Raw genomic sequence first — 22,883 nt, forward strand, 5'->3', positions numbered from 1 at the left:
TGTACCAGCTACTAGGAAGGAGAAAACTGTTACAGCTGAGCACAGAACAACTTTTATACTGATTCTGTAACTGGGATGAAAGTACGCTTACTTATAATTTGGGCATAAATATTTCACTTACAGAATAATAATCACTAGCATTTTTCAGAACAAGATAATACTTTATTACAAATAGGGAATTGTTAGGTTTCTTTATAAATCTGCTTGTTTATTCCCTCATTTCGCAGACTGTCACTGCTATGGAGACTGATTTCATATCTAAAATTATGCACCCATTGATGTTGCAAAATTAACACCTTTTTAATTCTTAAAATGGTCTACTCAATGCAGTAAATAAAGTTCAAGTAGTAACAATTACTATTAATGGACTTATAAACTGAGCTAATAAGTTATTGCAAACCTTCATTTTCACTTTATAGTAACCTTGTACATCTTTGTGGATAGAAACAAATACTCTTGTGATCTGAGCACTAAGGTAACTTGCTATGGCATTAGTATTTGCCTCAAGTTAGCTGTTGGCTACCACTCAGCGTAGAGTGAGTCTTTAGGTAGCTGACAGAAAATACCAACTATGTATTTGAGAAGTCCAAATTTTTACTTGGGCTGTTGGAAGGGTTGGGGATGCACTTAAATAAAAGACAACCCCCAACTTTTCCTTAAGGACTAGCAAGTGTGGTGATGGGAATGGAAAGGCAGAATCATGCAGCTGAGGAACGGTATCGGCAGGAAGACTATCATGGTGGGCTAAGAAAACAAAGAGCTGGAACTCATGTGACTTTGACAAAATCTTTGGCAGCTTGATAGTAATTTTAGCCATACATACAATGTAAATCTCTTCTGTATGCAATATTGTATGGCAAGGTCTTATACATCATTACAATTGCTGCTGCTTGTGTGTGTAAAGAAGTGCTACTACAAGTACATGCAAAGAATTAACTACTAAGGGTAGGTGAGTCAAGTAATTTACATTTTTTTTTATGTACACTTTAAAGGGAAACTCTAGAAATATGTTAACACTCCCTAAGGAAGCAAGTTTTAGACCATTAAGTTCCTGTATTATACAATACAAACTGAAGACAGTTTCTTAGGTCTTTCTAAGCAATATTATAGAAACATGCAAGAGGCATGCCAGCACCAGAGAGTGAAGCCCTACAAATTATGTGATATTATGGAAGCTGCAGCAGAATCAAAGAGCTACTACAAAATGGCATAATCTGATTTTTATTATTCTTAAATAAGTCTCATCAACATATTTACACCTATTACATAAGAAACTAAAAATGAATGACAACTTTCAAGTCTACACTCTGATAAAAATTTCCCCTTTATTGTAAGTTTTGAGTATCAAACAGCATATATCTACTCTGTAGATGGCAACGTTAACTAACACTACAGTGTTAGCAATCTTCAATTATGAGCAATTTCAGAAAACAAAAGAATCTCAGAGAAATGCTCACACAGTCGTTTTTTGTCTTCCTCCTTAATATATATAGCCCAAGCTTACTCATATCTGTTTGGTTTTTTACTTGGTGCAATAGTAAATAAATATTCTGCCACTCAGACTCACACACTTTTTTTATCCCCACAGTTTATGTACTCTTGATCAACATACTAGAATATGTCAACCTTAAGATTTGTTCCATAGCTGTCAATTTTATCAAGACTAATGAGATTCAAGTCTTACAGTAAGGTAGTTGCATAATTTTAAGTTTGGAATAAAACCTGTTTTAAACAATTAAATCATCAGGCATTTAAAATGTAACCTGAATCAGAACAAGAGCAGAGTAGAAGCCTTTTGTAGTTCAAAGATCTTCTGACTTCTAAGCCTTCTAATTCTCTCCCAGACTCAAATTAACTGTTCAGTACACCTAGTATTCACAGCAAGCAGATGTCGCTATGTAAAACCCACAATTACATGACACTGACTCTTGGCACAAGGCTGGTTTCTCTGAATAACATTATTGTTTCTTGCCTGTGGTTTGTTAAGATAATTCTTAGAGTAGTGTTAAGTGATTAACTCTAAACTGTTACAGAAAAATCATCCTTTAATGTTTGTTTTGCATGCAGCATCAGTTTCTAATAAATAACTCCTATCAGTTATAAAAAAAAAATCAGTATTTTGAAATCCCAAAGGAATCCAGTCCTCACCTAAGCAATTTCATCATCCACATCTTGTTATTGCATAACTCCCAAACCACTTCATAGAATCATAGAATCATAGAATAGTTAGGATTGGAAAGGACCTCAAGATCATCTAGTTCCAACCCCCCTGCCATAGGCAGGGACACCTCACACTAAAGCATGCCACCCAAGGCTTCATCCAACCTAGTCTTGAACACTGCCAGGGATGGAGCATTCACTGCTTCCTTGGGCAACCCATTCCAGTACCTCACCATCCTCACAGTAAAGAATTTCTTCCTTATATCCAATCTAAACCTCTGCTGTTTAAGTTTCAACCCGTTACCCCTTGTCCTGTCACTACAGTCCCTAATGAAGAGTCCCTCCCCAGCATCCCTGTAGGCCCCCTTCAGATACTGGAAGGCTGCTAAGAGGTCTCCACGCAGCCTTCTCCAGGCTGAACAGACCCAACTTTCTCAGCCTGTCTTCATATGGGAGGTGCTCCAGTCCCCTGATCATCCCCGTGGCCCTCCTCTGGACTTGTTCTAACAGTACCATGTCCTTTTTATGTTGAGGACAGCAGAACTGAACACAATACTCCAAGTGAGGTCTCACCTCAGTACATAACCTTCAGTACATAACTTTTACAGTTTTTGCCAGCCCCTGACCTTCACAGTGGCTCAATGCACAGTAAATAGTCAGTGGCATTTGTCTGAATTTATACATGTGTATATATAGAAATAAAATTGATCAACATTTTTATATACATTCAAAATAAACACATCATGTTAAAAGATCCTTCTGAAAGATTCAATACAATGAGCTTTCTGTATTCAGAATTGTGAAGGGAGAAAGCTTCTTCTTAACCTGAGAGTTTCCAGCCACAGCTGAAGGCAGGCAGAGGGTGCTTGCAGCTTTCTGTCTATTTTTAGTTCCCCAGCTTAGAAAAGGCAATTTCAGTGGAGCTTTCTTCGTCTGATCAATCTTATCCTCTTCCATGGCTAAACAGATTAGGGAATATGTCTTCTGCATTCCCACTGAGTAAGTTGCACTCTTACTATGCTGTAGGAAAGAGAGAAGAATTATAACAACCAGTCAGCCAAAATGGGTCAAAATTTTGAAGATAAAAAAAGCTTACTGTGCAAACAGTTTTCCAAGGCAGAGCACAGCAAGCTTTCTGTGCTAATGACACACTAAGGGAGCACAAGGCCCTTCAGAGTGCTGCTGCTGTTGTATTTTGCCCATATAGACTGAAGGGTATACTACACAGTGTAACGGACTTGTAAATCTTGTCCATGGCTTGAGTTATAGTTAGCATTTGTTGGCTTCTAGCACAACTGTGTAATATAAAACCTCCCTACAAAGCTTAGGTATGTAGTTCTTGCACAAATCTTTGAAGGGAAGTCTTTTTTGCTTCTTTTGGACAGGTTCCATGTTGACTGCAACTATGATAACAAGAGCACATAGGGCATCCTTTACGGATACCTGAAAGGCATAGCCTACTCTGTCCTGTCTGAGCTCTGCCCTGAAGCAATTTGATTATATTGTAGTCTCTTGTTTCCAGTAGCAGCTTAGAAGGGCAGGAGTGCAACTCCTTATTTTCAGTAAGAAAAATCAACTTCTTAAAACCAAGAAAACCTAACAGCAGTAAGAGCACTGTGATCACTTCTACTAAGGCAATGCTACTTCAGTGCCTAAGCTTCCCAGGGAACGTTAGAGGAGCAGTGGATTTAGCTGAACTACAGGTTCTCTCACACTACAAACAAGTTACTTAGAGCTTAACATTTTTTAATCTTGTGATCATTTTTCCTTAGTCTAAAGCTTCTACAGCAGCTTAGTAACTGACTAGACAGTTAAAGTCCACCAAAATAAAAGATACATATACTAATTCATAATGTAACACAGAAGTCATGATCATTTATGTTATCAGTGCATAGAAAATAAGCATGTGGTCTTGGATATTCTATTTCATGCCATTATTATTCCATTGTGGCTTTTTTGGTGCTGAACATGGCAATATTTTAATCCTCTATGCCAAGTTAGAGGAAAATAAACTATGCCCTGGAATTCATAATGCAATTAGTAGCTCCACTACATAGAACCCTACCACCCAGCCATTCTAGTGCACCCTCTACTTTAGCTTGCCCAGTCAGAATGATTTAAACAGACTGTCTAAAACTGAACACATGCCTGAATGCTTTATATGTTCACTGATGGAGTGGGATATCTGACTACGTGAAAGTAAGCATTAAGCAGGGACTGAAGCCAGGAAAGTGAAAAATACTCTCACACATCCAATCTGCAAAACACTTTTGCCTCATTACATACCACAGATGCCGTTGTATCCTGGCAGCTGATAACCTCAAACTCGATGGGCTGCTCTCCCACACTTCTGAATTTTTCCAGCACCTCATTCACTCCGAGCCACTTGCAATCCACACCACCAATTGCAACTATGTAGTCACCTTCTTTTAGGCCCATGAGCTGTCAAAAAATTTATGCACAGGTTATTATCTGGAATTACAAAGATGAGTAAAATATTTTTGTCATCATACGTTGCCTGCCCTAAAGGCATTTTCCTCTTAGATGCTATAAAACCATTGTCTAGCCAGACATGTGGGACAGAAGTGTACACATAACATAAAGAGACAGAGGTCTTTCGAGTACATAGATTATTTATGTGAGTTACCACTGATAAATATGATTCTCACATACTCAAATGTTGGCTCTTTTTATGTCCTTTTCACCTTTCTCCTTAAGTAAAGAAAACATGTTTTTAGCTACCCTATCATCCCCCAGGAAATATTTTCTCCAGTTTTTACTTCTCTTTCTTCAGTATTTTTATTTGTACTTTTGTGGTTGTTGCAGCCTTTCCTATAGCAGAGCTGTGCTTGTTACTGCATGGTGCTCTTTGTTTCTCCCCCAAAGAAGAGCAACATATTAGAATCCAATAATATGTTCTTTCCTCTCTTTTTCCTTGGGCACATGCTACCTTGCCTTCCCTTCCTGATTCTCATCCTTACTGTTGTTGCCATTTCCTAAAGTCCTTTTAACTTCCTGAATTACATGGGCAATAACATTTGCTTTTATTATTTGTACTTTTTATCTATCAGGTGTGATCAGAGGAATTAATCGACTCTGGTTTAAGGTGATGCCAGGGATACAGATACCTTAAGGCATACAGCATTGAAAATGTGCTCAGATTATATGAATTGACTATACTGGTGTTTGGTAGAACTCAATAAAAGCTCCATACACCAGTATGAACAAGTTAAAGTTACATTTAAAAGACGGTGATGCTAGAGTTAGACACATCATTAATATTGCACCAATGTACTTACCGCTGCAGAACATGCTGGATCAAGACAATAAATTTGTACTGGTGAACCTCCCTTAAGACTGAATCCTAGCCCTCCTGCTTCATGGTGGATACGAATGGTACGTGGAGCTGTCCATCTCTGCTTGGCTGAGAACACTGTCAGTGGGCCCTGGAGGTAACAGCAGCAGGCACGTTATGGTTTGCTGTTATTCATAAGTAAGCATTTCTAATTTTAAGTTACAATGCTTTAAACTCATCTTCTGTAGATTTTACTCAGGTTAACTTCCAACTACTTCAGTTGAAACAGAACAGTAAGATTTATCCCAGAAGTTTAAGGTATCCTTGAAGTTCTCTGCCCTACTTCATGACAGTTCAGGTGATAATTCTGAGTTTAGATGACAGCAAGTTGTCCTGGGATGATTGATAAAGCATGCAGAATCTTTTGCTCCAGCAAGGATCATTTTTGAGACTAAAATACTTGTGTCTCTTCCTTCAAGTTGGAATGAACTTGTACTTGCTAACAAAATGACAGAGGTTGGTCAGTATTAGCATGTTACATACCAGCCTGTGAAAGAAGTCTTTAACTTTGACCTTCGATAGCTGGGGAGCAATTGCTTCTATTTTATGCTCTGTTTTAGCTGAAATAAAAAGAAAACAAAATTAATTTTCTCTCAATTATTAGTTAAAAGACTTTTTTTTTTCTTGCATTCTAAGCTAGATAAAAATTTCTCCCTGAATTCTTACTGGGCTGTAGAAAAAACACATTTTTGTGAAAATTTGTAAGACATATCTGAATTGTTTTACAAATATCATCAGAGCTCATACTATCAATACAGAAAATTTAACACAATCCACCCAAACAAAACTATTTGCTATGAAGATGCTATGTCCACCTTCAATATTTCTCAGGAAAGGAAATTAAAAACCAATGCTTATTTTTTCCCCATGCTTCCAAAGAGGAATGACTTGGATGAGCTGGACTAAGGCAGGAAGAACCAATAGCAGTCAAACTGAGTTAACAGCTTAGGCCAATATAAGAGTTGTGCTTCAAGAAAACAGTAATTTCTCCCCCTGCATGATTTTAGTTTCCTAATTTTTTTCTAGCTCACAAGATGCTTATTCCATATACATACACATATTTAAAATAAAGGTATGACCCCGTGAAACCATATACATGTATGGCTAGATACCCTTTAGTTCTAGCTGCGTACACTTACAGAGGATATCTGGAGCCTGGATTAGACTGAGAAAGTCATCTTCTGTCTCTTGCTGAGCATATTTGAGAAGTGAGCGCTTGTGTGCAGCTGTCAGAACCTCCTGAAGAACATCAATGTTTCGAAGCTTCTTGCACAGACCACAGACTCTCAGAGCTTCTTCATGGTAAATGATGGCTTTGCGCAAGTGTGCTTTCCCTGAAAAAGCATTAGAAACTGTTGGTTGTCATCCAGAGGCAATAAATACAGGGTAATTTTCAAACTGTATCCAGTAGCTGTGTGAAACTGGCAGTTACCCAGTTGTTTTCTCTGAACTTTGTCCTTTAAAACGGTGAGAACCAACAGTCCTTCAGGCACATAGTCATACATCTGGGACAAGGCCTTCTCCTGCTGATCTTCGTCATCACCAGGCTGCACTATAATAATTGAAACAGAACATCAGCCATCACACATCTCCTGGTGCTCTGTTCCTTTAGGTGTATTGTGTACTTATTATTACCTTCTCTCCAAATGCAGTCAAATATTGTTACACATAGATATTGATAGGTTTTAGGACTTCAATAATTTTTTATAATCTGCAATATGCAAGTAATACTTATATGCCAGAGTACATCAATAAAAATTGAACAATTTGGTAGCATATAATGGATATAATTTATGCTATTTTGCAAAAGTTGCATAAATTAACTTTCACATTATTCTGTACAGAACAAAAAAGAAAGGCCTCATATCTGAATGGGAAAATGGCTAGAAATTAACATATATTGAAATCCAAAAGTTCCTGGCTCCTCATCTTACTGAGACCATATTATAAGTGTGTTTATTACTGTTATTTATATTAATATATAGAAAATGTATTATTCTTACATTCATGATCACACAGAATGGTGGCAATGAAGTAATGTGCCAGAGCTTTGTAGTGGTCTGACTTTATCTGTGCCAGCTTAGACCAGGAATAGGGGATGTTTTCTTTCACTGGCTCCTGATTCATTGCAGTGTTAACCAGCATGTAAACCTCTCCCACCTAAAATGAAGCACAGCATTGAAGTATGAGAATATAACAGTAATTATCAGGAGTTCAAGTAAGGGACAGTATATGCAACCTTGTGATAATTTCATGTGCATCACACTAAAGGTAGGGAAAACAAACAAAAAGAAGATTGTTACAAAATATCAGAAATATGTTTTGAGAAAATTGAAATTTCATCTCTGATTTTTCCCTTACAAGAAAAGTAAATCAATTTTGTACAAGAACAGATGGAGTAAGTCAATCTATGTGACTTCAGAGTTCAGTAAAAACATGATAAAATGCATGGGTTTTAATTTACAAATGCATCTCATTGGCTTAAGTCAGCTGAGAAAAAGGAAGAAGCATGTTACTTTGACAATAGGTTTGTACTTCACTTCTGAAACTGCGGAGTCCTATCTAGCTTTAAGTTTGTGTGGTCTAGTTAAAACGGGGCTACTATCCTTTATGCAGAGGAAAGAAAATACCTTTGCAAGCACTGAATGCTGCTTTAATGGATCAAACAACTCCGACTGACAGAATCAAAAAGTCTTTCCCCTGCAGCTAATCAGCCCTACAGATAAGTGCAGGGTTGATAGGGAAGGCTTTGTCCATTTATCTAGTATGGAACCAATTACACATCTCCTTCCCTGAAGTAGCTCAAAGTGTATTCATGTCTTGTTAGCATACTTAATTTTTGATGTCAACAACCTCATGTCAACACATACTGTGTACAGCTTGCCTCCCCAGTTTTCAGGCAAGTCCTGCAGCTACCAATCTGATTCAGCTTATCAGGGTCTTTCCCCCAGTTACAAATTCATTACTCTTTTGGACTTGAACTTTTTAGGTTTGCATAACCTCTAGCTGCTGGGAAAGACAACAGGTTGTGTTCAATACTTAAGAGAACTACAGAAACAACACCGTCGCTTTGTATGTTGCTCAGTGGACAAGATCTGTACTGTTTGAAAGAGCAATATGATAAATAGCTTGTAAAAAACATTCAGAAAGTTCACTGCCTAACTATTTCAGCATGTTTCTGCTAAACTTCATGAATTATGGATTTTTTAAATCGTAACAGTTCTAAATTAATTATATTTAATTTGCAACTATCTGCATTTTTAATCTTCTGGAAGGTTGTGATTCTCATTGTAGCTTGTCCATTGTTACACTCGGGTTTTTCCAATGGTTGTTAATGTTTGTATTTAAGAAATTCTGCTTATATTACTAGAGGCTGTAGCTATTACCACAGCACTATAAACGCTTATTTTAAAATATGAGACTCAAATTTCAGCCTTTACCTTGGCAACTTCCTGTGTCATTTTCACTAGTGTGAAAAACTCGTTGCGTATTCCAGGGAGACCAATTTGCTCAAAAACACACTCTTGAGCTTGTGCAAGCATCATTTTTACCAGTACATTCAGCATAGCTGGGCTCATATCATAGCTCGGGGTGTGAGTAAAGGTCTCCTTCAAGTAGCTCAGGACTCCTGAAATTACAAAATGGGTTTATCAGCACTACAAAGAGAGGAGCTTATGAATTCGATTCTAGCATGTACCATAATAATTAAGATTGAAAGCATACTTTCTAGTATTGCACTACAGCAATCTGAAGGGATTCTTAGTACACATGGAACTAGACTGAGTTACAGATTTTGCTTTGCATTCCTATAGAACATCTCCAGGCACAGTTCTCAAAACTACAGTTTGAGGAGCAACAGAAGCTGCAAGTTTTAAGAGCAATACCCTCAGGTTTGCTTCTATCAGTTCATGTGAACTGAAATAAAAGCTGTGCTGAACTGAATATTACTTGTATGCATGAGTGGTAGGCTAGGGGTTATACATAGGACAATAGGGAAAAAGAAATCTAACACTGTGGAGATAGTGTTCTCACAGGAAAATTAATATTTGGTACATGAGCTCTGAATAACTCCGAGGGATACAGCAAGGCCATGGGAGGCCTGAGGAAGCTTAAGCAAGCAAGATAAGAAGAAGCTGGAATTCACTGAGTTATGAGAACTGTGGACTGTTGGCAAGCTTTTGAGGTCAAGTTCTCACACCTTTGCTTAACCAATTACATGTTAGTCACCAAGGGTTTCAAGACGAATATCCAATCATGATATGCCAAATTGCTGTAGGTGTGTGTAAGCAATAATATATAAGGAGTTAATGCTTTGCAATAAATGGCTTTTTGTCTGATCATACTGATCTCTGACTGAGTCCATTCCGCGGCATAACACAGTTACAGGGAGGTGACAGTAGAACCCTTGGATGGAAAGAAAACACACAAACATATAAACTTCATTAATTCTGAATCTCCTTTTCAAATGCTAAGTACATTTTGTGTTCTAGTGAAAGCTCAGTTCCATCCCTGTAAGTAAACTAGAACAGTATATTTAACAGGGTAAAATCAGATTCTGCTGTAGATATTTGTCTCCACCAACATATGAATCATTTCTATCATTTCTCAAATTAAAAGCAAACACTAACTGCAGTGCAAATATTAAGTAGCAGTTTCATGGATGTGTGACCTTCAGTATGCATGTCATCCAACTGGTTTAGTGAGTTCCAATAGCCTGCTAATTGCTGATAATACTACAAAAGTGTAACAATAAGACCTCTGCTTTTAAGTGTTCCAGCTTCCATACTCTTACTCCTTGCTACTACATTCAGTTCTGGTCACATTGTGCTGTATTTTCCTACTGCCACTTACTGAGATTTCTCATTTTGTTCCACTTACGATTATGCCCTTATACAGTTTTAAATTACAGTGCCTTTTTGCACCGGAATCCCCAGCTCCAGGTTTCCCAAGCACATCCCATATACTGAAGTAATGCCCTACTGAAAGGGGCTGAAAATACAAGTGGGGAAATAGTTTTTTGTTGTTGTTTTTAACGTATTTCTGCTTATGCAATAAACATATACACACCAAGAGCTTTGCTGAGGAGAAACTGTGCAACATTTTCCATTTAGCACAGAGAAATAGTTAATACATGCTCTGTACGATGTCTCTACCAACATAATGAAGAGTGTTACGGAGCCATGCACAGGTACAATGAAATGCCTTCTGAGCACATAGCTTTGGGGCCCTGCAAAGGTTATGTAGCAGCAAAAAAATGCATTTCAATTAGTGAATTAATTCTGTTTTGCAAACATGTCCAAGTGAAAAGCTGTGGGGTTTATTTTTTCTTAATTATTTGCAAAATGGAAGGAACAGCAGCAAAATGGAGACATTTCCAAAGTCCTGAAATTTGTTTTAGATAAAATACAAAGGTTGAAAAACTGATTAATAAATGCATGAAGATATACTATAATTTTTTTGATAGCTGGGTATTCATAAGAGGGGTTTTAGGAGACTCCAGCTCTCTAGTCCACAGTTCATAGTGGACAAAGCTATACACAGTGCAAACCAGTAGCCACAGATTGTTAGTGCAGAAATAAGTCTTACAGTACATGTTAATTACATAGGGCACGCCTTCAAGCATCACATGTAGCACAGATGGCATTTACAAAAAAATTTAAATCTGTGTGGAGAAAAAAAAAAAAACAAAGCTTCTGTAGGATGTTAGTTCAAGAGATACGATTCCCTTTACTAGACTTTGTATTTTTCCTCGCTTGGGACAGATTATTTTGAACCTGTTTGCCTTTGGAACCTTTGGAAAATACAGTCAGCTTCCAATGAACTGCAAATTTCACACCAGAGAACACAGTAAGATTAATTTTGAAAAGACCATATGGAAAACTATGTTTAAAACCCTTTATCAACCCTTTACATTGTTTCTTATACAGATTTTACACCTACGTAATATACTGAGGCAGAAGCAGTTACATTGGTGAAATAAAAAAATGAACAATGAACCAATTACCATTGGGGTTATAACTTGGAACTCTGAACTGCAGTTCATAAAGAATACTGTGGTTAATGATTAATCTGCATGCCCAAACTACAGTTCCAGGCTTTTATTTAATTCTTCATCTCAGCTGTTCATGGGGCTTGAATTCCCCTGTTCTTTTTTTGTGTTCTAAAGTCAGTGTGAAATGCAGAAATCTGCAGGATATCAGGATCAAATGAGGAACGTTAGTGTAAAGACCTTCCCGATATTTCAAAATTTGTACCTGCTGCTCTCTGAAAAGCATCCACAGCGTTTTCGAGTCCAGCCTGGGTTTGACGATTGCATCTTGTTCCAATCTGGGTATAGAGGGCTCCAATGTTGAACAAAATGCTAGCTTTTTCAAGTAACAGATTTGGCTGACACACTGGGACACCTGTGAAGGAATCGTACCTTGGAAAACAAATATGACAAGTGTTAAGATTAGCAGAGTCCATATTTTCATAAAGTTTTTCCAAAAAAGCAGGGGAATTTTTAATTATTTTTTGCTTGTGTGAAAAAGGTGAACAGAAACACCATATTGTAGGATAATCTACATGCTGCAAGTCAGATACCAGCTTTATTGAAGGCTTAGTTTTCAGCAAGTTTTACAGCAGTGCCTCCATAAGCATATCAACTCAAAAGTGTCTATAAGACATCACACAGGCTGAGAGTACAGCTGAGCTGGGGAAGCAGCTGTGTGTATTGCTATGTTCTCATACTTAGATGTTGCTAAAGATCAACTATCAGCATGGGCAGATATTCTATAGTTTCAAAATATCTATTTGCTGTTCTGACTAAAAATGTAATGGTTCCTCTTGGCTGCATCATAAAATGCTTTTTTTCATCATAAAAATGCCAAATTAAGACTCAAACTTTGCTCACAGATATAGTAAACACTGCTATAACAAATTAAGCTGCTCCTCCTCATTTCCAGAAGAGGAATTAAAGTCTGACCCATTCCCCATCTGCATCATGCAACAAGGTTCAGAGTTCAGGAAACATCTACCATTGATCAAAAATGAAGATTATTTTCTCTCTTTTTCTCTTGTGCTAACCTGTAGCCCAAGTCATTTGCCACAGACAATGGCTTCCCTCTAAGTGTGATAAAAGTGTACTGTATTCAGGTTTATTCTTAACACTAAAAGAAAAAACTGACAACACATACTGCAGGGAGTAGTGGAGGAAACACACTGACTTGATTCAACTTAAATAGAAGACAGTTACTGATTAACTGTGTTTTGAACAAGAAGAGACATGACAAACATGAACTACACTTACCATGTAAATAAAACTCCCATGTGCCTCGTAGGTGGGAAAAATCTGTTTTCTACATAACCAAGTTGAAGGAAATAACTTATCAGCATCTCAATGCCAGCTTCATCTCGGCTAGGAGTGCGGCAGGCCTTGAATTACAAGAGATTTAAATGAAGGGTATTCTGTTGAGTTACAGGATGAGTACAGAAATACCAAGGATAAGACTCTGTGGACTTCCGCATATCATAAAAATGTTTGGAATCCAAGAAGAGTAAGCTTAAGGCCATATGGATGCATTCCAAATAAGAGTTTTTCAGCTGCACAAAAGTAGCATGTAACCTTTAAGGTAGCTTAGAGAATCTGTTAGACAATTCTCAAAGTTAATTAAATAAAATAGTAGGTATTTTATGAAAGCTACAAAGAAAGATTCTAGTATAATACAGGAAAACAACACCATTCTACTACAGTGATTTGCCAGATGAATTCCCTTCAACACTCCTCCTGCTAAATTTATAGTACTTTAAAGTAAAAAAGTAGGCAAGACAAATCTTAGATTTATAAAGCTGTGTCAACAGCTCAGTCATTTTGCATAACTTCACACTTTTCTTCACTTGTTCTCTACTCAGATTGTAAAGCTCTTGGACAACAGAGATTCATATTCCATACCTCAGAAACTAAGTCAATACAAATGTGACAAGTTAAAAGTAATAGGGACATATTCTGATTCCATATAAATACTGGTATTTTCAACTGCAGATTAGAAGACCTCATGATATGTCAAAATTGAACTTACTTGTCTCAGATCCATGAGATCTGCGATTTCATCTTCATACTCAGAACTGTCTTCACTATAATGTTCCAGAATAAAGTCCTAAAAAAAAAATCCAGTAATCATCTAAACTACTTTTTCCTGCAATTGCAAAAGGTACAAAATTTATTCAGTTGTGATTTCTAGGGTGTCTACTCCCTTCTAGTCAATAGTACAATAACCCATAGCAATGAGACTACAAAAAGACAATAGTACAAATAATTTGATTTGATATCCAAGATGAGAAATTTCAGTAAAGGAGCCAAACACCTGTTACATCAACTTAATTGGGTTTTAAAACACCACCACTTAGTGGTTTTGAAAGGGATAAGTGAGCCCTGTTAGCTGAAATAACAAGAGAATCAAGTGACCATAAAATCTTGTCAACTGAAAGAGACTGACAAATTCTTGCCAGCTGTATTAGGGCAATTCCACTTTTATTATCAAAGGTGCAATGGCATAAAGTGGTACCATAATCTGACCATGGAGATTAACCTACAAAAGGAAAAGCAGAAACAAATGCTGTAATGATAAGATAGTTTACCATCAGAAAAATCTACATTGCACAACACACAGTGGTCCAAAAAAATTACAAAGGTGTCTTGAATAGCCAGGAAAGTATATTAGCCAACAAACAAGGGGCATTAATGGTGCACCACCACTTCTCAAATGAGCTAGCTTGGTTAGCTCAAGTCAAACCTTCATTACTACTTCCTCTTGCACCAAGTAGTAATCAATTATCTTATTGGAACTAAAAACTGTAGAAAGAATTTTTATTCCCTCTCGTTTTACCATCTCCAGAGTAGGATTTCTTCTAATATCTTCTGACTCCTTGTCCTACTCATGTATGAGCAATGACCCAAAAAATTGGCGGTTAATTTTTTAAACACATTGTGATCTCAGGTTTAGTGCCAATAAAACAAAAATAATTTGTACATAAGTTACTTCTGCTTCTTCAAACAAATCATAAGTTATTTCTGTTGATTCTTCATTCCCAGATGTGTCTGAAATTTACCTTGAGGGGGAGTGTAAAGTCTACTTCCTTGGTTTCCTTCAGTCCCAGAGGTACAAGGGGAATGCTGAAAGTCTCTCTATGAAAAAATAAAAAGATAAAAAAATATTTTGTTTCTGTTTATCTGCTGATAACTACTTTTATTTGATGACAGGAAGTTTGTATGCTGACGGGTGTTCAGGTAAAAGGTACATAGTTTATAACAATTCCTTCAAGGAAAGAGTAAAGAAAGCTTCCGTCCCTCCCCCTGCCATTTAAACCTATTTTTCCTTCAAGGAAAGAAAATGAGACTCCCACAGGTTGGCTTACTGCAATTCAACTTTTATAAACCTGCACAAGTTCTATGGACAGAAAACAGCTCCACAGTTGCTACATCTGCTACAGTAAGAGCTATGGTAATTAGTTATCATTAGTTATCATCAGTATTTTACATGCTACCAATGCTTTCATATGTAGAACCTATGGGTGTCAAACACAGGGAAAAGCAGGGCCAAAGCGTACCAACTTTAACAGTGAAAGGTCCAAGAGTAGGAAGTCTGAGAACTACTCAGTTTCTAAACAACATCAGGTGTTGATCTATAAACAAGTCAACCACTAAAATATCAAAGGGCAACAAAGATGAGAACTATGACTTAAAAAAAATTGGATCCTCAAGAGAACATATATCTGTATCATGGACTTAAACCTAGATCATATTAGTAAGCAACACTAGCTAATGAGGGATAAGTGGTGCTCTTTAATTCATAATAGTCCCAAAAGCTGCATATATTGCTCTTCCATTAAGCAGATTAGCCAATAATAATGAAAAAAAAAAAATCTGAATTGCTGCCAGATACAAGTTTGTTGAGTTGGTTTAATGAGTCAGTACCAGGCAATAACAAGGTTTATCCAACATTCTTTTTCCTGAAAAAACTAATTGACTGTCTCATTATTGTTTAAAGCATTCCATTACCAACTACAAAATCCCACGGGTGTGGCTCATTTATGGTTTTATCAGCAAAATTACTTTCTTATGGGAATAGGCATGTAGCTTCCTCAGCAGAGGAAGAGTCCTTAAACTGCTTGGCATGATCCAGAAAGTGGCTCTGTTAGCCTGAAGAGGACTTCCATGATTCAGAGCCAAAATACCACTGCAGGTAGTGCAAATGATCTGACATCTGTTAAGGCTTTTAGAAGAAACACCACCACTTTTACAATAGACTATATCAATACTTTTCCCCCCAAAAGGAAGTGAGCCACATGCAAGAGAAATCCTAACTTACTGATTTAATGACTTCTATTACCACCCACAGTCTCTGTGGGCACCAACATTCATCATTCAAAGGAACTCAATTTCTATTTTTTTAAGTTTCTAAGGTGCCACGCCTTTGCAGTCAACATAATGGGGGCTCCGCAGTCAAGGAAGTGATCCTGGGTTTCCATAAGTGAGTAGGAATAGCATCATACTTCTCAATCCAGTTGAGATGTGCGCAAGTACTTAGAAGGCCAACCCTTCAGATCCGTGTAACACAATACAGCATAATCCAGTACCATGGGTGTGATCTCATGTTCATGACTATATGCACAATAGACTCAGAGAGCAGCTATTAATAGCTATTTGCTATTAAAGGCTGGAGAGCAGTTATGGAGTTATTTTAGCAGTTATTTTAGCTGATGGAATATAAAAAGCATTTAGAGCTTGAAATGAACAGCACCAGAAAGGTAAAACACCATTCAAAACTGACTGGGGAAGTAGGATCAGGGGACAAAAATAATAAGTTAGTTATAATAATAAGTTAGTTATAATAATTAGTTAGACAGAATGACTGTCTAGCTGCAAGGCTTCTACCTGCCTTGGGGTCTGACCTATTGCTCACCCTTCATTGAGAATTCAAGTATTTCAAATATTCCTTAGCTAGAGAAAGGAATATTCTTTCTGAAGTCTTACATGCAGCCATAACTTTCATACTGCTCTCTGTGCTTCACACATCTATGAGCCCTGGCAAAATCTTAAATGAAAAAAAAAACAACAGAAAACCCCACAAAACATTTTCATGTCAAATAATTGTCAAAGTCTGTCATGGGGGTGGAGAGCGGGAACTTCAGCACATTTTGAGAAAAATTAAATTATATGTTACATCAGGTCATCATTCATCTGAATGACACATCACTGGAAATGTGCTTGGTCACTCTACATTAAGAATTCTTTATAGTCCACCTAGAAGTTAGACCCGTGAACAGTGCTAAGGGGGACTCCAAATTACACCATACCTATATACACGTATCATATGAAGTGCTTCAATTTGTTTTCAGCTGCCAGTGTTAATCAAATATTTAGTTTTAGAAGCAACAAGATATCTACCAGATAGAGAAATCACTGCAGTATTCAGACAATAAAATAATCTTTAACTTTTGAAGCGTTTTCTTTGAGGAATCTATTGCAATTTGAAGTTCAGTATGCTCTTTAAAGTTGTAAAAACATCTTGGAAAAAGTCCAACTTCACTTGCTAAAAATTTATCTGCTAATTTACAGATTTCTATTACTGAATTGCACACCTTAAGTATTACTTCAAGTCTGCTTTGAACTCCAAATCAGTGTTCTCCAGCTAAAGAGAGGACTGCTGCATTCACTGCATTTGAGAACAGATGTTAAATCACTAAATTTGTTCACTCCAGAATGTACTGAACCAATTCAAGTACTGGAAATTCTGCTAGGGACCACGTGTCTCCCCATACAGGCCCAAGAGCTTTCAGTTCTTGCAATTCTCTGCTTCACAAAGGAACTCTATATCTAAGGATTAGTGGTACATACCTTTCCCAAGTCGACAAATATGCAGACTAACCCTTAGTCAACAAATCTACCATCAAATATGTTCTCTTCATATCAAGCTCTCTGCTCTTTCACACAATTGTTGTGCAGCATTCACATTCACCTAGAAACGGTTTTGTTTCCAAGGGTAAACAGAAGATCTGTTAATAATTGAGTAACTTAGCTGTATACTTACTCTGAGTTTTGATAAACTTCTACTGAGATATTAAGTCCTTCCAATTCCTCCTTTAAGATCTGCAGATCTGAGTTTACAAAACTCAGTTCCAGTAGTACCTGCTCTTTTACTTTGTTATTGGTGGTTGCTCTGCAGAAAGAAAGGAACATAATTCATTTTTTTTGCTGAGGAAAAGGTTTTGTGCCTAAGCTCAGTTGAGTCCCTTCCTGGCATTCTCAGCATTTTTAAGATTATTTCTTTTTATCTCCTTAAGAGATGTTGTAAGACCAAGAACTTCAGAATTTATTAGGTTTTTCTGTCAAGAGAAAGCATAGGATATTTTACAGATAACAGCACGCAGATACATAAAAGGTTTGCTGTGATCAAGAGGTTTTTTAATGTGATAGGGGGTCAGGCTCGTTTTCAGATACATTAATACTAAAGCATCTTAAACAGAATCACTATCCGATTTTTCAGATTATGTGATATTTTCAATGAAGAAGATACGAGGGTGGAGGTAGGGGGAGTCAGGAGATATTTTTACAAAAGGTACTTCCCTACTTTATAAATTGAATTATGAATTGAATTATAAATTGAAGCAAGTTGAGACTTATACGAATACAAGGAAACAACTTTTTCACAAAACTGTTACTACAGATGTTTTAGAACCAAAAATACAGATAGAAAGATATTTCTTTTTAATGCAATACAAACTACTCTGTAGTTTTATTTTGCCAGATTCAAATAGGATTTTTCCTTTTTTTTTGTTTCCTTTGTCATTTATACATTTACAACATTTTAAACTGTTTAAACTGTTAGCACATTGGTTATTGGTATTTAGTGATCCAGAGCACTTATGTGCTTTCTTACTTGTGTATTTCAGGATGTTATCTCACTATTTTTAGCATGATTCTCCATACAGTATTACTGCTTTCAAGAGTATTAAACTGTTACCTATAACCACAGGTATGATTTTAAGACAAAAGGTCTTGATCCATACCCAGGCTTACGATATTGTACTCTGATATTAGACAGTACAAAGTATTAGACAGTAACAAACTTAAAATAAGCTTGCAGCATTTTGCATTTACCTTTAAGATAAAATTCACTTTCATAAATATTTATGAATAACCCTCTCATACATCCAGCCTCCCCAGAACAATCCTCCAATTTTACAGAACACCTTGGTGAAGAACTAGTTATTCCAAGGCTAAAATTGTAAACATGTACTTCATATTATAAATCTGTGTAATATGTCAATTTTCTACGCTGTACTTTATTGAATACCTGAGACTGCTTTAACCAAGCAATGTTAACATCTGCTGCCTGTATAAGCCAAACTGGACACAAATACACAGTGGACTGAAGCTAAAGGCATCACCATAGAGGTAGATGGGCAATCTCAGCAATTTAATTATGGTGCTAAGGCCTCATGTTTGGACTAGCTTACCATCCGCCACAGGATGGGTTCTAATTTTTTTTTCAGAAACCCCAGTATTCCATCCAGATGAACTTCTCTAATGTGGGTATGTCGCTTTCAACATCCATGCCAATTTAGAGTTTATTTGATTACCTTTCCATGTTTTTGCACTGCAGACATACTTTGCAAGGACAAACAGCAAAAGACAGTAATAGGGACAACATGATATCAAGATCCACATAACTTTTAACTCAGAAATTCCAGACAGAAGACAATGAAAAGGAGAGGGTGACTTTCAGAAGTTCTAACAAAAATATTTGTGCTAGATGGATCATTTGTTTCAAGCCTAGCATTTACTTTCAGCCAAAAGTAAAGAAACCTGAATTTCCAGTTTTTCCTTAAGTCCTATTGCAGGAGGCTCCTTGTGAACAGCAATTGGTTTGCTTCTTTTAGAACTTGAAAAGCAAATAGAATCTGAAAACATAGAGCTTGTTTATTTAGGTTTTCCTTAGGAGCCTGTAAATACATCTAGTCATGTGAACTATCTAGTGGTCAGGTTACTTTTAAAATTGCTTTTTTTAAAAGAATTAGTGAGTTTTAACATAATAAATTAATTTAGATTAATTAATAGCTTAGATCTATCCAGCTGAGAATAAGTATGATCTTCTGCCCCCCAAACAGGCTCAGCTCCCAGTCTTGCCAATAGCAACTTCAGTATTTCACAGCCAAATTTTAGGACATCTTTAAGTTCAGTGTTCGAGTAATCAATGTTCACATTAGATATTAGTCATCTCTTCAGCCTTTCCAAAACACTCCTGAGTTAACATGCAGAAACATCTACTGAATGTACAGTGTTCAATTTCAAAAGCAGATACAAGAATTTTGCTGGATAGCAGAAGACCCAAAGTCTTATTCCTTAAGTCAATGACTAGAAAACAAAGCAAAATTAAATTAGAGGCTAAACCTACACAAGCTTTGGACTCATTGCCTCTCTTGTCAAGACTGGAGATAAAAGCAGGTAACAGGCAAAGGTGATTGCCTATCGATTAATGGCAAGTTTAAGAACAGTGAATTTATCCAAGTATTTTCATTTCTCTAAGGGAAGTATATTGATTTTTTGTTCTTGGAGACCTGTTGTTGCTCCAGCTGCAGAGAAGTAGACACTATGGGAGATTACTGCACGTAAATACTGGGGAAATTTTCAGGTTTTCTGTGTAACAGAGAAACAGATTGTTGGAAAGCTACAGGTCTATTTGCTAAGCAGTTAATCACAGGATAGAAGACAGGGTCAACATAAGGCTATTCCTACGGGGACAGCCACATAAGAAACTACCTCTTAAAAAATATATATATAAAAATTGGTGTACAAAATATACTAGACGAAGGGCAAAGTCTCTTCCAGTTACCTCAAACTGCAGGAGAATTTGGTGGCACCTGTAACCCAGGTCAAATAAGACATGTGCTACCCTGCTACTCCTCTATCACTACTACATGGAATAAATATGGCAACTGATAGTCCTTTCCACCATGGAGCACAAATCTGAAGGCTCTTGGAAAAAGCAACAGCATAGTAACAATACCTTTATTTGATTTAAAGTGCAAAAAGGAGTCATTACAATATTCAGGAAGATTCACTTGCCATTATCACTAGCAATAAAGCTGATCAAACAGAGCAACACAAGACAGTCTAACCTCAGTTCACTTGTTACAACACAGCAACTTTGGAAGTGTACTTCATAACACGTAATGACTCTGCAGAGCTGCAGCATTAAAAAAAAAAAACTTCAGGGAGATTTACAAAGTATCCAGCAGTAATTTACGCGGCAGTTATGCAGAATGGGAAAAACAAATAGCTAACAGACTTAAACAAATAATGTTGTTCCGGCAAGAGAACTAGGAAGTCATGACACATACCTTAAAAGGTTTTCAGCACCAGCTCTCATTCTTACTGCTCTTAAAATCTGTTGGTTTAGGACAGCTCTCTGATTTTGCAGTTTGCTTCGTCCAGTCTCAGCAAGAGGATTGCATCCCTAGAATTAAGGAAACACTTTTTTTTTTTGTTGCTGTTGAAAGAGACTGAAAAGGGAGGAAGACTAAATTTGAAGGAACATAAATGGCATGGGTTCTGTATGGATACAAATTAACTAGATATGAATTAATGAGATTGACATCAATGATGAATGACTGACAATGTTTCTTTTCTCTCATTAAAAGCAAAAGACACACCATGACCAAAGTAGATGACATTAAAATCCAGGCAGAAAATATCTGTTTTAAAGGTTATGTACATATGTGAGCCAGCCTAAATGTCTTTTGAAGCTATTTATAAATGATAACCACATTTAACAGAGCATTATTAAGTTTCTACAGGTTTCATAGAAACAGTATCTGGTCAGGCAGTAACTCCAGTCAAAGTGTCTGCTTAACCTTTGCAAAATATAGACTTGAAATACCACTGTATCAAGACCAGGCTTTGGTGGCACCCCTGCTCACAGTCTCAAGTACCTTTCTAAAGATCTCTGCTCTTGTTTCTTTTGGTGCTCAGACCTTCAGTACCCCTCCTTCCCTGTGATCCTCTCTTTACATCTCTGCTTATCTGCACAGCTCTTCTTCATGCCCAGGAAATGCTCTTGGATCTTTGAAGCCTACCCTGCCGCAACCCAACAGCACCAAAAATGTTAAATATGAACAAGCTTTGTAAGTCATTTCATCTGTACATTCTCAGAGTGCCAGATGGAATTATTCATCTGCCCATTAGTTTTTCTTGTTACCTGTTGTCCAAACAAATATTATATATATTTGCTCAGTATCAAGTAAGATGGGAAATGGAATACTATGAGATGGAGTAAGATAAAATGAGATATGGAATAATGGAGTTTGGCAGCGTAAGATTACAATTACACTTTCAGACACTCATCAGATTAAGCCCTTAAAGTAAAGCATAAATCCCAGAATTCACACGAATGCTTCTGTGTATTTGCATACCTTACACAAGCACAGGACTCAAACTGGAACTTGTGTTTGAGAAGGACTGAGCCATTGTATTCTGATGAACACTGATAAGCTAAAACTGTTATAGATGAATAGGATCACATGTTTGTCATTGAAACATGACCTTCACACCTTTCTTAAATAGAAGTCTCACTTCCACTTTTTTACCTTTTGTATCTTTCCTCCTCCCCACTTTAAAGTCTCAAATAGCTTTGAATAACAATTTATAGCCAAGCAGCACTTCCCTGCAGCCTTAACTACTGATTCTGGAGCTAATAAGACCCCTCTGTTTTAATGCTTACCCTTACATAAAAGGGTGTCCTTTTGAGTGGTTCGGTATCATTACAAAACTTTATTAGAGTCCTACTGGATTGTGCATTACACAATTAGAAGACTCAGATCTGCCCAATACAAGTCTTCCCTCAAGTACTCCAGCCACTAAATTATGCACTATTTTGGACCTCTCCCTCTTAGTTTTGACTAAAAAAAATTGAGTTTTCCTATAACAGCATTTAGAAGTCTCTCAACAAGCTGTAATTATGAGTGGTCAGGCAATGGCATACCAGTACAAAAAAAAAAAAAAACAAGTATTTAAGTAGAGCATGAAGTTATCATAATCTACTCAAAGTTCAGTTCTTATTTGGGTTGGCAAGTGAAATCAAGTTGACTTGACAACAGAGAAACGATCGGATCAATCCAGATTACACTAGTTCAACTAGAAAGCACATAGCCCAATATTGCTAATTTGGATTTCTGGTTTAAAAGTTATAAGTAGGTTAAATCACAGGTTTGTGCTCGCATATTCGAAAGCACCATTTGCCAGACAACTTGAAAAAGCACGCCACATTAAGTTACTCTTACTGCAGAAGTGTTTCTGGATTGAAAGACCAATTGCAGCAGAAGCTAAAAC

The 22,883-nt window shown here is 36.9% G+C and overlaps 1 protein-coding gene across 1 annotated transcript in view; it reads right to left on the reverse strand.

Moving 5' to 3' along the window:
* Positions 1 to 2,609: 2,609 nt before the first annotated feature.
* The window catches only part of RHPN2 (rhophilin Rho GTPase binding protein 2), a 28,799-nt gene continuing 8,525 nt past the window's right edge, over positions 2,610 to 22,883 (reverse strand). Inside the window, exons 2-15 of the mRNA XM_005152189.3 lie at positions 20,897 to 21,012; positions 17,584 to 17,712; positions 14,603 to 14,678; positions 13,573 to 13,650; positions 12,804 to 12,928; positions 11,770 to 11,936; positions 8,956 to 9,143; positions 7,519 to 7,675; positions 6,948 to 7,067; positions 6,655 to 6,849; positions 5,999 to 6,075; positions 5,460 to 5,606; positions 4,447 to 4,602; positions 2,610 to 3,180 (exon numbers count right to left, since the gene is read on the reverse strand). Coding sequence (XP_005152246.2) covers positions 2,929 to 3,180; positions 4,447 to 4,602; positions 5,460 to 5,606; positions 5,999 to 6,075; positions 6,655 to 6,849; positions 6,948 to 7,067; positions 7,519 to 7,675; positions 8,956 to 9,143; positions 11,770 to 11,936; positions 12,804 to 12,928; positions 13,573 to 13,650; positions 14,603 to 14,678; positions 17,584 to 17,712; positions 20,897 to 21,012 — 1,983 coding nt within the window. The 3' untranslated portion in view covers positions 2,610 to 2,928. The remainder of the gene's footprint in view (positions 3,181 to 4,446; positions 4,603 to 5,459; positions 5,607 to 5,998; positions 6,076 to 6,654; positions 6,850 to 6,947; positions 7,068 to 7,518; positions 7,676 to 8,955; positions 9,144 to 11,769; positions 11,937 to 12,803; positions 12,929 to 13,572; positions 13,651 to 14,602; positions 14,679 to 17,583; positions 17,713 to 20,896; positions 21,013 to 22,883) is intronic.

The sequence above is a fragment of the Melopsittacus undulatus genome, chromosome Z (genome assembly GCF_012275295.1).
Source record: "Melopsittacus undulatus isolate bMelUnd1 chromosome Z, bMelUnd1.mat.Z, whole genome shotgun sequence".
Taxonomy (NCBI): domain Eukaryota; kingdom Metazoa; phylum Chordata; class Aves; order Psittaciformes; family Psittaculidae; genus Melopsittacus; species Melopsittacus undulatus.